Consider the following 12,504-nt stretch of genomic DNA (forward strand, 5'->3'; position numbering starts at 1 on the left):
ACACGGTGACAATTTCTGTTTTCTGTCTCTCAGTTATGTGCTTCTGGAGCTGGTGGAGACTGAAAGAGACTATGTCAGGGACCTGGGATCAGTGGTGGAGGTAAAAAAAAAACAAAACATGTTAAAGTATCCCATATTTTACACTTTTCCAAGGTTTGATATCCAAAACATGATATATTTGTGATTTTAGGTACCAAAAACCAACCTCAATGTAGTTTTACATCTCCTCTCTTAGTCAGCCTCTCTCCTGATTGGCTGACTGTTTTTTGAGTGATCAAATAAAAATATAGCAGATTTCAGGTAAATATTCAGTGAAGCCAAAACCTAGAAGGCTGGATGGTGGGTCTGGGTGGGCAGGGCTTGGGGTGTGGCTGAGAGCGGGGACTGCTTTGTAGTGATATCACAAAGTTACAGAAGTCCTGGCGGCTCATTTTAAAGGACAGATTCTGAATACGGGCTGTGTGTATTTCTCTGTGGACTGAGAGCTTCCATACATTGACAGTACTGATATAGAGCCTAGACCTGCCTCTATAATCAAAAAAGACATGGACATCAGTTTATATAATATGGGACCTTTAAAGCTTTCAGAGATTTTTTTCTTTTGGTCAGTGTTTTCTGCATATTTTATAATAAGTCAACTGTCATCCCCTCAGGGCTACATCAGCAGGATGAAAGAAGAAGGAGTTCCAGATGACATGAGAGGAAAAGACAAGATTGTCTTTGGAAACATCCATCAGATCTATGACTGGCACAAAGAGTATGTGGACGGTCTTCTTCAGCTACAAATAAGAAAATGTTTTTGACGTTTATGTATTATCTGCCTGGGAATGAACACATATACCAGTATATGCCATTTTCCTTGGCAGGTTATATCATGTGTTTCTTTTCTCTCTCGGTCTGTTTAGTTTTTTCCTGGGAGAGCTTGAGAAGTGTTTGGAGGATCCTGACAGGCTGGCTCCTTTATTCGTCAAACAGGTGAGTGAGCTATTCACATTTGTTGGAGTATCTAGTACATCTTACTGCGTTTAAAAGAGGGAGAAAGGAAATGATATTTTCTGAGCTGTTGTGTCATCACTTTTAAAAGCTACCTTTGTTTTCTGGCTTTGTTTCGACTGCAGGAGCGGAGGCTACACATGTACATTGTGTACTGCCAGAACAAGCCGAAGTCTGAGCACATCGTGTCAGAGTACATTGACACTTACTTTGAAGTAAGATTGTTAAACCTTTTTACACCTCGTCATACCTACTGTGGACTGGCTGACTTTGATGTCCAATATCAAGTCAAATAAAGTTCCTGACTCTAGAATTAAATTTAACTTTTATCAACATCCCTGTAAGCAATTATCCATGTTGTATTGATCACTAATCAGAGATAATATTTTTTCTTTCATTAGGACCTTAAGCAGCGACTGGGCCACAGATTGCAGATCACTGACCTGCTCATCAAACCTGTGCAGCGCATAATGAAGTACCAGCTGCTACTAAAGGTAAATCCTCCATTGTGTTTGTTGCCGTGCGACAGCATTCAAGCAAAGGGCGAAACATCATCCCTGCTGAACTTATCGATCAAGCACAATAACTTATCTCTATACATGTGAACTCTTTCACAGGATCTTCTCAAAGTTTCTAAGAAGGCTGGAGCGGACACAACAGAGCTGGAGGTAAGACAAACTGCTTCAGCTCTGGCTTCATTAAAGCAATGTTATAAACGAATCTATTGTATATGCCATTGTGTGACTGCCCCTCTGAACTTTGTTTCTAAAAGTGTGTTTTCCTCTCATATTCTACCTTAGAAAGCTGTGGAGGTGATGTGTGTGGTCCCCAAGCGCTGCAATGACATGATGAATGTTGGGCGCCTTCAAGGCTTCGATGTAAGACTCTGCTCTTTATACTCTTAGGAGTGTGTGCATGTGTGTGTTTGTGTGCTTGGACTATCTAATATACTAAACTAAACAATGTCGACAAAGCCATGTGAACTGTTCATAATCTGCAACAATCAATCAGTTAGTAATTACAGTAAATTGCCACCAGGTGTCAGTGTGTACTCACTGTTTTGCAGATATCTGATACAGTGAGCACTAGCTCACTGTAGTTTATTAGCGGTGCCCGTTTTGTTTGTTCCAAATGTATGAAAGCTGGTAGAAAAGCGTAGAACAGCATGCTCTCCTCCACTGGTTCTGTCTGTCCTCTGAGTCCCCTGAGTCTCTTCGCTACTTCATTCTTCAGGGTAAAATTGTGGCTCAAGGCAGACTGATCCTCCAAGACACCTTCATGGTTTCAGACCAGGATGGAGGGCTTCTGTCCAGGATGAAAGAGAGGAGAGTCTTCCTCTTTGAGCAGATTGTCATCTTCAGTGAGCCCCTGGACAAAAAGAAAGGCTTTTCCACTCCTGGCTACCTCTTCAAGAACAGCATCAAGGTGAGTGTGGCTCAATAAAGCTACTGTTAGAGCAATCCACTAGTGATAATCTAAATAAAATTGCACTCTCTATGGATTGCATGTTCATTGTAGCTTCCTTTCCATGACACCAATGTCTAATTCCTTTAACAAATGTAAATATCTCCTGTGTCCCTTCAACTTTTTTTTTCTCCACCACTCTGTTTCCTTCCTCTTTCTTCCTGCCCCCCCCCCCATTACTCTAGGTGAGCTGGTTGGGTCTAGAGGAAAATGCAGATGACCCCTGCAAGTTCACACTTACTTCGAGATCATCTAGTGGTAACCTGGAGAGGTACACCCTCCATTCAACGATCCCTGGAGTCAGTCAAGTCTGGGTCCACCAGGTCAGCCAGATACTGGAGAACCAACGCAATTTCCTCAATGGTATGACATCATTATTATTATACATGTTTATGCTGAAATGACGTTGGACTTTTGGCCCTTTTGTTAAATTTCTGTTTTCAAGTTCATCTGCAGTTTCTGTGAGCTAAATAAAACTATTCTCCAGTTTTCATGAAGGTCTAATTTTGTGACATGAATCGTCTCCAACAGCTCTGACATCCCCCATAGAGTACCAGAGGAATCATGTGGGCGGCGGCGGGCCGGGTGGGCCACCTAGCAGTAGCAGCAGCAGTACTGGAGGCCTGCCAGGGGGCAGCAGCTCCAATAGTACCTCCAACATGGGAGGGGGAGGTGGTGGCGGTGGTTCTGGAGGATCAGGGAGCAGCTCCTCTTCTCTGTGTGGCCCTCGCTCCCGACCCTCCCGCATCCCCCAGCCATCTTCACGTCTCCCCCAGCCTGTCCACCACCACCACCCCCCGGGCCCTGAAGGGCCCGACAGATCAGCAGGTATGTGGTCACCCTGCCACCCTCAGTCCCTCCCCTCTAACCCCTATGCAGACACCGCCACAAATGGAGAGCTATTAGCCTCAGAGGTCCCTAAGATGAGGATGCTGGATAGTCCTCATGGAAGTAACAGCAATAATAGTAACAGGCCATCGGGCAGCATGGAGGGCAGTGTCAGTAAGGGTCTCGGAGGATATGAAGAGACCCAGAAACATCAAACAGCTGGAATACCACAAATGGCCGTGGCTCCTCTGAATTTGCCCCTAAAAAGCCCTCGAATCGGGACAGTTTCTCCTCTGATTTCACCTCAGTCCCCTGGAGGAGGAGGAGGAAAAGAAGCATTTGTCCCCTCCAGTCCAGCTCATAAAGGCAACACTTTCTGGGCTATGGTCCCTCCTGTGCCTCCCTCTCCTGCCAGCCGGCCTGGCTCCTTCTCCTACCCCAGTGACAGTGTTAGTGGAGGGGACTCTTTGGGCAGAGGAAGCCATGGGACGCCTGCTCATCACCGCCACTCAACCCACAGTAAGGACATAGACCGCATGAGCACCTGCTCCTCCACCAGCGAGCAGTCAATACACTCCACCCAGAGCAACGGGGTAAGATGCCAAGTCAAGTCAGCGAGGCCTAGAGCTACTCACTAGTGACTAACCCCGCCCTGGCTGTCAGTCAGTCACCCTGCCGCTGGCTCTGAGAATGGCTTGTACATGCAGCATCTACTACAGTGGAGATTAACGACTATCTGAGTGCACTAACTCCACCGACAGTGTGTGTGAGAGAGAATTTTCTGGCTCTCCCAGAGTGTACTAACAGTGTGGATCTAACTCAGAGCAACTGTTGTATCTGCTTTCTCAGACACTCTCTCTGAACTTCAACATGTGTGTGCTTCGCAACTTCAGCTAATAGACACTAACAGTGCCCAAATGATTTTAAAAACAAAGTTTCTCTTCTTTTTCATTCATTCTTCCGTGGGAAACTTCCCATGCAATAATCAATGATCTCTTGTCCAAACTTTGCCCCGTATGAGGACCTCTTTCACATTTTACCTCCTTTCTCCCTTTTTCCTGTTAGCCAGTTTAGCCTAAATCCTGCAGTGGTTAGCCTTGAGACAACACCATCTGATGTTTGCTTCACTTTAACCTGCTCTGTCTCTCTTCATGACGATAAAGTGTCTTGTGTCTTTCATCTTGAAAACAGATTTTTTTTTTTTTACTTCAACTTCATTCTGTCCTTTTCAAACACAAAGTTTCATATGTGGGCCTCTCTGATCTGAGGATCATATATTTTGCTTGCAACTTAACTTCTCAGAACATGCTCTCCGACACAATGACTTCTCAATTGTCACTTTTGACACAGACAGCTGTTTTAACCACACTTCTGCAAGATGAAAGCATTTTGCAAGGCTTCTTTTGCTGCATGCATCAAGTATATGAAAAAGGTCATTTTTGTTACCATGGTCATCATGAATCAGACTGGTTTCAAGTCATTTATAAACTTAGGTTCTTCCCTTTTACAAGAATATAGATGCATGTGCATATTTTAATGTGCGTAAATGTAAATGTGTTGGTCACACTGCATTGAGTTTTAACAGTGTTGTGTGTCTAAGTCTAAAGTTTTATCATCCTCCTCTCTGACAGAGTGAAAGCAGTAGCAGCAGCAGTGTGTCCACCATGTTGGTGACCCAGGACTATGTGGCAGTGAAGGAGGATGAGATCAGTGTGGTGCAGGGTGAAGTGGTCCAAATGCTAGCCAGCAACCAGCAAAACATGTTCCTGGTGTACCGGGCAGCCAACGAGCACTGCCCTGCAGCTGAAGGCTGGATCCCTGGATATGTATTAGGACATACCTCATCCTCCATCACACCGGAGCTCCCTGAAGGAACCATCAAGTAAGAAAAAGTGACAATGCCCATGTTCTTGAGACAAAAACAAGCAAGTGTAAATGTCAGACTCTAAAATAGAACCTGATTTTTTTCCCCTCTTTTTGGCATGGCCTGTGTTTTTAGAAAATCATTATCATGGCACACAGCACTCCGTATTCGCCGGAAATCTGAAAAAAGAGACAAGGAGGGCAGGAAAACAGAGAACGGCTACCGCAAGTCTCAGGATAGCCTGGCCAACAAAGTCTCTGTCAAGGTAGAGAGAGTGAAGAAAACTGAGTTTAAAGTCATCTTAATCTTTGTTTTCCAACATAGTAATATGTGCAATAAATCTAATTTTGACCTCACATTTTCATTACAGCTTCTTAATCCCAACTTCATCTATGATGGTATGTCCACAGTGTTGCTTTTGGTGAAGGAGTGGATGTGTGTGTGTGTGTGTGTGTGTGTGTGTGTGTGTTTTAAAATGATAAAGGAAACATGAAGACAGACTGACCCTGTACAAATATGTTTGCTTAATTAGTTATTATGGCTTTTTAAAATGTTCTACATCTATCCCTTTTTGTGATGAGCCCTTATTTTGAAAAGAAAAAAAAAACACATACACATAAAAAAAAAACAAAAAAAAAAACAAGTTTCAAGCTAATTTAGGATTCAAGGTAGTGTATCACTCTCTCTCATAAACTTTAACATATGTACTTCTCACCAGCTCCTCCAGAGTTCCTCATCCCTGTCAGCGATGTAGCATGTGAGAGTGGCGACAGTGTTACTCTGAGGTGCAAAGTGTGCGGTCGACCCCGGGCCACCGTCACCTGGCGGGGACCTGACAACACCACTCTGAGCAACAATGGACACTACAGCATCACATACAGGTGACAGCATTTGTTCTGAGTTAAGCAATTTGTATTTTTGAAGTTAATTTGGCTATTGTTGCCACACAGATCCACACAATAAGGAAAGGAAAGGAAAAGACGTGGAAAGGATAGGGATAGAGCCCAAGTAACGTCACAGAAATATAAAACGCTACTGTTTGGCATTGTGTGCAATTCACAGAGCATGATCCAAGGGAGAAAACCTCAGGCTGGCTTGATAGTTTATCTCTGCTTCCTTGTGCCTCTCCACAGTGAGACAGGAGAGGCAGCCCTGCGTATCCTCGGCGTGTCTGTTGAGGACAGTGGTCTGTACACCTGTGTTGCCACAAATGTAGCAGGCTCTGTCACCTCCTCCGCCAGCCTCAGAGTCTCAGGTGAGAGTCCTGTCATGGTATACACCCTTTAAAGCTTCATTAAAGGATACACTGTGGTACTGCCTCAACCTCAGTTAGAAAAAAAGATTCAGTTAAATTTTGAAATAGTGGTTTGTTTACTTTCTGAATCCAATATGTGTTCTCAGGAATCCCTGATGATGGCAGTGATGTAGCCTGGAAAGGCAGCTTTGAGTCTCACTATACAGAGATCACTGAACTAGGAAGGTAAGAATGTACTAATTAAAAACCCCAGTCTTTTAACTCTCACTGTTTGACTATCATGTGGTGTCCCTTGACCACATCAAAGCTAATAAATTCTCAGTCTTATCAGATTCATTCAGTCACTGGCAGCAGTATTGAGGTAAAACTAAAGGTATTTGGATGAGGAGGAAATTAAATTTGACTACTTTGACTACTTTGACTACCGCATCAACCACAACACCTGCTTCCCTATGACTCTGACGGATCTGACTCATAGTGTGTCTATCATCCCCAACTGATTTTGCCTCATCAAGGAAAATGCACAACATGTGAGGTAGACGATTAAATCACGATCCTAAACATTTGAGTCCCCAAACCTCAAAAAGTGATAGAGGCACACGACATGAACTATGTTTTTTCAGATATTCCTCAAAACATCATTTCTCCTTCCCCAGGGGCCGGTTCTCAGTGACGAAGCGCTGTGACCAGAGAGGGAGTAAGCGGACAGTAGCAGCAAAACACGTCAACAAGAAGCTGTTGCGCCGAGAACAGGTGCTGCAGGAGATCAGACTCCTGCAGACTCTGGACCATCCCAACCTGGTCAGACTGCTAGACACATACGAGACGGTCAACAGCTACGTGCTTGTGCTAGAGATGTAAGTTCAGTTGCGTTTCCATGTAAGTGTTGTGACTCCTGATTGTTTGAAGAATATAAATTGAGATTATTGCTGTGAACTTTCCTCAGGGCAGACCAGGGACGTTTCCTGGACTATATAGTGAGCTGGGGAAACTTGACAGAGGAGAAAGTGGCTCTCTACCTCAGAGATATTCTCGAAGCTCTCCACTTCCTGCACGGCTGGAGGATAGCACACCTTGATCTCAAAGTAACTGCAGTTAATTACCTCACTACACATCATTCTCTTTCCTCAGGTCACGTAGTGTTTGGAATATCATGGAATTTATTATAGAGCTTTATTTCAGAAATTAAGGAAATTCTTTAGGTTTTACAACTGGGTCAGTGTAGAAATATCAAATGAAGAAACCTCTTTGATGCATTAATTGTATCAGATGACGGCTTTTAAGCGACAGTTTTTTTTCAAACAGAGCACAATTTAGTTGTATTTTTCTACTGAGAAGAGAACAACTGGCAAGCAAATGAAATCTCATGTGGGCCATCAGATGTGCTGATGAATTAAGATGTTTCCCTGGGTATCTGTATTTCATGCCTGGATTTTTTTTTTTTCCCGGGGCTTGAGATGCTGAGCAGGAGCTGGTTTGAATCCTGCTGGGGACTCTCCACTATCACCATCTAATTGAGGCAAGAAATGTCCCTTTTTGTTTATTTCACACTCCTTTTTCCTGCTCCTGCAGCCTGAGAACATTGTGGTGGAACATGCATCTTCTCAGCCAGTAATCAAGCTGACAGACTTCGGTGACGCCGTTCAGCTGAACCCTCCTTCCTCCTACATCCATCCTCTCCTGGGGAGCCCAGAGTTCTCTGCTCCTGAGCTGGTCCTGGGTCAGCCTGTCTCACTGATGTCTGACCTCTGGAGTTTAGGTCTGTAACTTGGACGTTTATATTGGGCGTTACATTTTATAATAATATAGTGTTTTGATGCTTCAGGTGAGATTCTGCTTTTGTATAGATTATACATTTTATTTTGAGACAAATGAATTCTTTAGTGAAGGACTGTTTTGACAGTGGTGGTGTTATAACAGGTGAATTTAAATATATAATATTATAAATATATGTGACTTAAAAGATGTATTAAAAAACATGAAGATGAAAATGATTGGCTCACATCCCACCCTGTCAGTGACTGACTGACTGACCTGTTGATTGATTAATTTACCGGTGTATTGATGGACTGGATGTTTTACAGGGGTGGTGACCTATGTTGTACTAAGCGGCGCTTCTCCCTTCCTGGATGAGAGTTTGGAGGAGACATGTCTGAACATCTGTCGCTTGGACTTCAGCTTCCCCGAGGACTACTTCCAGGGTGTGAGCCAAGCTGCCAGGGACTTTGTCCGGCTGCTGCTTCAGGGTGAGCCGGAGCGACGGCCCTCTGCAGCGTCCTGTTTGCAGGATCCCTGGCTCCAGCCTCGAGGTGTGATAAACAGAGAAACAGGACATGCCACCTTCAATCACATGCAGCCGCCATCCCAGAATCATCACACAGCACATCTGGACACCTCCAGGCTCATTTCCTTCATCGAGAGACGTAAACACCAGAACGATGCTCGGCCCATTGGAACCATTAAGGCCTTCCTACAAAGCCGCCTGCTCAACCACATCTGACTAGCGGGTCACTAGGTAGAGGTGAGAGCAACTACATGTCCTGCAGCCACCGGTTCCTTCCTTGTTTATTGTATAGAAGGAATTTGTGCCTCTCCAACAAACTACTATGGAAGAGTAACCTGGTTCAAATGAGCTGTGTTAAAAGACCTGCTGAGAGGAACACCAGCAATATGTCCACAAGGATTTCCTTTTCCCTCACTAAGCCACAAAAATCATGCTGCTGCTGACTGACTGACTACTCTGCTGATTAACCCTTTGACTCTCCCCACCTGCCCTTAACCTTGGCATATTGTCATTATGCCTGCACATCAATTGAACTGTTGGAATCTATTTGAGATTCTGATCTTTGACTTAGCAGGGAGAAAACCGAGCTTTCTCAACAAGCCAGCGTGAGCAAGTCTTGCGTTTTGGACAGTGTTAAACAGAGAGAATAGAATACTGTATAATAAGAGTAAATTCAGGCTGCTTTCGGTTAAACACATGAAAATGTTTTTTTTGTAATGAGAGATTACTTTTTGTAAATGAAACCATGTACAGTGAGGAAACAGAGAACTGTCTTTATTCATAACTTTTGGAAAACAAAGGTTAGTTAGTGAGCAGAAAGAAAACAAGAGAAATGAGATGTGTGAACAAAGTGGCACCCATCAGCAGGGTCCATTTATTCTAGATGAAGACCAAAACCATGTTTTCCAGAAACACATTGTAGTTACACTCAGTGCAATAGTTTGCTTATCTTTATGCCCCCACTTTCACTTTGAAAGATGAAATCATTTTGGTTTGTGACACTAAGAGAAATTCAGTTATCTTGAAAAAGCATTCAAGCTATTCGGCATAGCTTCTCAGATTTCTACCTTGCATCCGCCTTATTTGTAAATAAACGTATTCCTGCCTTTTCATTCTCATTTTGAAGAATTTGTCTCAGATGAACAAAAGCTGTTTCCTTTGCAGAGTATTAGTGAGCCCGTGCAGCTGGTGAGATAAGAAGTGACTAATCTCAGACCCTCAGTGGCTGGATCTTCACTCACTGAACAAACCGCTACTAGAAATACACTCGTGTTTTGCATAAACTCCGATGTGCAATGTTGCAGCTTTAACATTTATGCAACTATTTATGAAGACCTGTGTTGTAGCCGTATTCTTAAAAAGGCATGTACGTACCTGGTACTGCGATAGATGTCTGTATTGTGTTAACTTTTCTGTATTAAGTTCAGTATTAACATCTGCAAAACCCTCAGACAAGAGGGGGGTTTTCAGAAATAATGTATAAAAATGTGTATCTATAAAATATAGGCACTTATGCTTTCATTTTGTCATTGTTATGTTTTTATTTTCTGTAACAATACCAAAGTTGACTATGCTTTCTTTTCCTGCTAAAATGTGTTTTTTATGATTTCTCATGTTAAGTTATAACAGAGCACACTGAACCCAGACGTATGAGTGTTTACATAGGTTCAGTCTGGCTTTATTTATTCTTATTGTACTGTAATAGGAAATTGTTTGGTGATATATTGCTGAAAAAAACTAATACTTCACTTGTCTTTTTTCAAGCTGTGCACAAAGTGGTTTGCTGTGTGAGTTTGTTTGGCTTTTGTAGCTAGATGCTGGTGTATGTTGCTAGATTTTTTAGCATCTCAGTTTGATGTCATAGAGACAGGCTTGGTTGACATTTTTACCATGCAATAGGTCTGGGAAAATTGCTCTTTGTGGCCCATCCATCTCGGATTTGAAATGATTGGAAAATGCATCATACTTTTTAGGAGATAATATTGCACCACCAACATTTCAAATATACCCCTTTGATTAATATCCGTCAGCATTAACAGGTATCTGCCGTGAAAGAGATCTCTTCCAGTTATTTTTGTTTGAATGAGCTGATGTCTTTAGGTTAAGAAGTTGTTGAAAACTTCTTTTTTTAAAGTGCCAGTTGAGTGAGTCAACCTAGAGAGGTGGGTGAAACTGACAATGTGCGTTGTTTGTTATTTTATTTGAAGGTTGTTATAGTTACTGTCAGATGATCTGATTTAATGTTAAAAAAAAAAAGTCAATAACATGTTGAGTTTAATGACTCCTGTTGATCTGTACAGTCTAATTCTCTCATTTTGTGTCATTTCTATTTATTGGTATGGGTCTGGGTTTCCCAAAATCATGCTGTTAATCAGTGTATCAAATTCTCTTAAAGCCTATTCATGAAAAATATGATCTAAGTAATAAAATGCCTTTGGGAAACCCAGCCTCTTCATGATGTAAAGATGTACAGAGAGGGTGAGGCAGTTTGCCCATGCCCAGGATGTAAACCTCATAACTATGTCATATTTTAAATACACATAGAACAAGACTGCAGCAATGTCATTTTGAATGTCTTATTATGACTTATTTTTACTTTTGCATGTATATTTCTTTGTACAGAAGATTGTGTTTACATGTTATTTTGTGTTGTAAATATTTTATTTTGTCCTCTGTTATTTTGCCATTAAACGTACAAGGAACAACTGGTGTCTTGATCTTAAACTTTGCGCTCACATACAGTATATTCATATACCGCCACATATCAAACCTCCAATAATGAACAAAAACCCTGCAATCATAAACAACTTCCCAATTGTGACATAAAGGCAGATTTTACACTTCTAACTAGAATCAATAAGAAAAGGACTGACTGACACATTGGCTTCATGTGGGATTTAATGTTCTTTTTCATGTTCTTAATGTTCCGTTCATATAATAGTGTATAATAGTGACTGATATTTAAACTGACAGGGGAAAACCTTATTTTTCAACTATGAAAAGCAAGCTGATACGATCAAATGAGAAAGAGCTATGTAGACTACAGTAATAGTAGGTGAATGTATTTACTGCTTGAAGATCTTTATCTGAGATTAACCCTAAAAGGGAACTAGAGAGGGGGTGTTACGGACCTTATCTTCCATCTGCAGATGCTGTTCATGTGCATCAATCAGTACACTGCTGTTTCATTGCAAAGAACACACAGTTTCCCCACCTCTTCCACTGACTAACATTAGAAGCAGGTTAACACTTCTAATGTTAGTCACTATTGTTTTCATTGAGCAAAATAGAGATACTTGCCACAAGAATGGTTGTTTTATGCTTCGACATATATGCAGCGAGTATCATCGTCGTGTATTGTCAGAAAACATTTAAAAAATGTTTATTTAAAAAAATGCTCAGCTGTAGTCTTTTAAATTCACCAGATTCAAATAGGAAATAGAGGCTTTGTTCATTACTTTAGAAGTTGTCTGGCTGATCTGCCGTAATAACCTTTGTTCACCTGCAATACCTGTGCCCCTTCAAATCTGCAAGTGCCTCTAATGAACATGTTTGTACACAGATGTGGATGAGAAACTATTTTTGTTAGGTGAGAAATAAGTTTTGTTTTTCTCACCTTCTGTAGCAGCAAATGGTTTGCATGAAACCACAAAAGGCATATCTGTGCAATCTCCACACACAATCTGATAAAAATCTCACACATGAGCAGGGAAGTGTAAAGGTGGTGCATGCTGGTATAATGTGCCTTCTTCCTTTATCACGCGTGAATCTTAGGTTGTGCTTTACACATTAGGTTTGACCAATGAACACTGTGTC

The 12,504-nt window shown here is 42.0% G+C and overlaps 1 protein-coding gene across 5 annotated transcripts in view; it reads left to right on the top strand.

Moving 5' to 3' along the window:
• triob (trio Rho guanine nucleotide exchange factor b) overlaps positions 1-11,393 on the top strand; it is a 113,453-nt gene extending 102,060 nt beyond the window's left edge. For 3 of the 5 annotated variants that reach the window (XM_071468890.1, XM_071468893.1, XM_071468891.1), the window contains 20 exons: positions 34-100; positions 654-757; positions 906-975; positions 1,119-1,208; positions 1,395-1,487; positions 1,611-1,661; positions 1,794-1,871; positions 2,227-2,418; positions 2,643-2,820; positions 2,989-3,878; positions 4,917-5,167; positions 5,285-5,414; positions 5,520-5,547; positions 5,868-6,030; positions 6,283-6,404; positions 6,551-6,629; positions 7,061-7,261; positions 7,351-7,489; positions 7,977-8,163; positions 8,489-11,393. In XM_071468890.1, the coding sequence (XP_071324991.1) occupies positions 34-100; positions 654-757; positions 906-975; positions 1,119-1,208; positions 1,395-1,487; positions 1,611-1,661; positions 1,794-1,871; positions 2,227-2,418; positions 2,643-2,820; positions 2,989-3,878; positions 4,917-5,167; positions 5,285-5,414; positions 5,520-5,547; positions 5,868-6,030; positions 6,283-6,404; positions 6,551-6,629; positions 7,061-7,261; positions 7,351-7,489; positions 7,977-8,163; positions 8,489-8,904 (3,529 nt within the window). In that variant the 3' untranslated portion in view covers positions 8,905-11,393. Of the gene's footprint in view, positions 1-33; positions 101-653; positions 758-905; positions 976-1,118; positions 1,209-1,394; positions 1,488-1,610; positions 1,662-1,793; positions 1,872-2,226; positions 2,419-2,642; positions 2,821-2,988; positions 3,879-4,916; positions 5,168-5,284; positions 5,415-5,519; positions 5,548-5,867; positions 6,031-6,282; positions 6,405-6,550; positions 6,630-7,060; positions 7,262-7,350; positions 7,490-7,976; positions 8,164-8,488 lie in introns of those variants that run through there. The other 2 variants (XM_071468892.1, XR_011686654.1) reach the window with 2 other exon arrangements.
• Positions 11,394-12,504: the final 1,111 nt, after the last annotated feature.

Source organism: Trachinotus anak, unplaced genomic scaffold (assembly GCF_046630095.1).
Source record: "Trachinotus anak isolate AG129_WGS33_773 ecotype Australia unplaced genomic scaffold, CSIRO_AGI_Tana_v1 ptg000032l, whole genome shotgun sequence".
Taxonomy (NCBI): domain Eukaryota; kingdom Metazoa; phylum Chordata; class Actinopteri; order Carangiformes; family Carangidae; genus Trachinotus; species Trachinotus anak.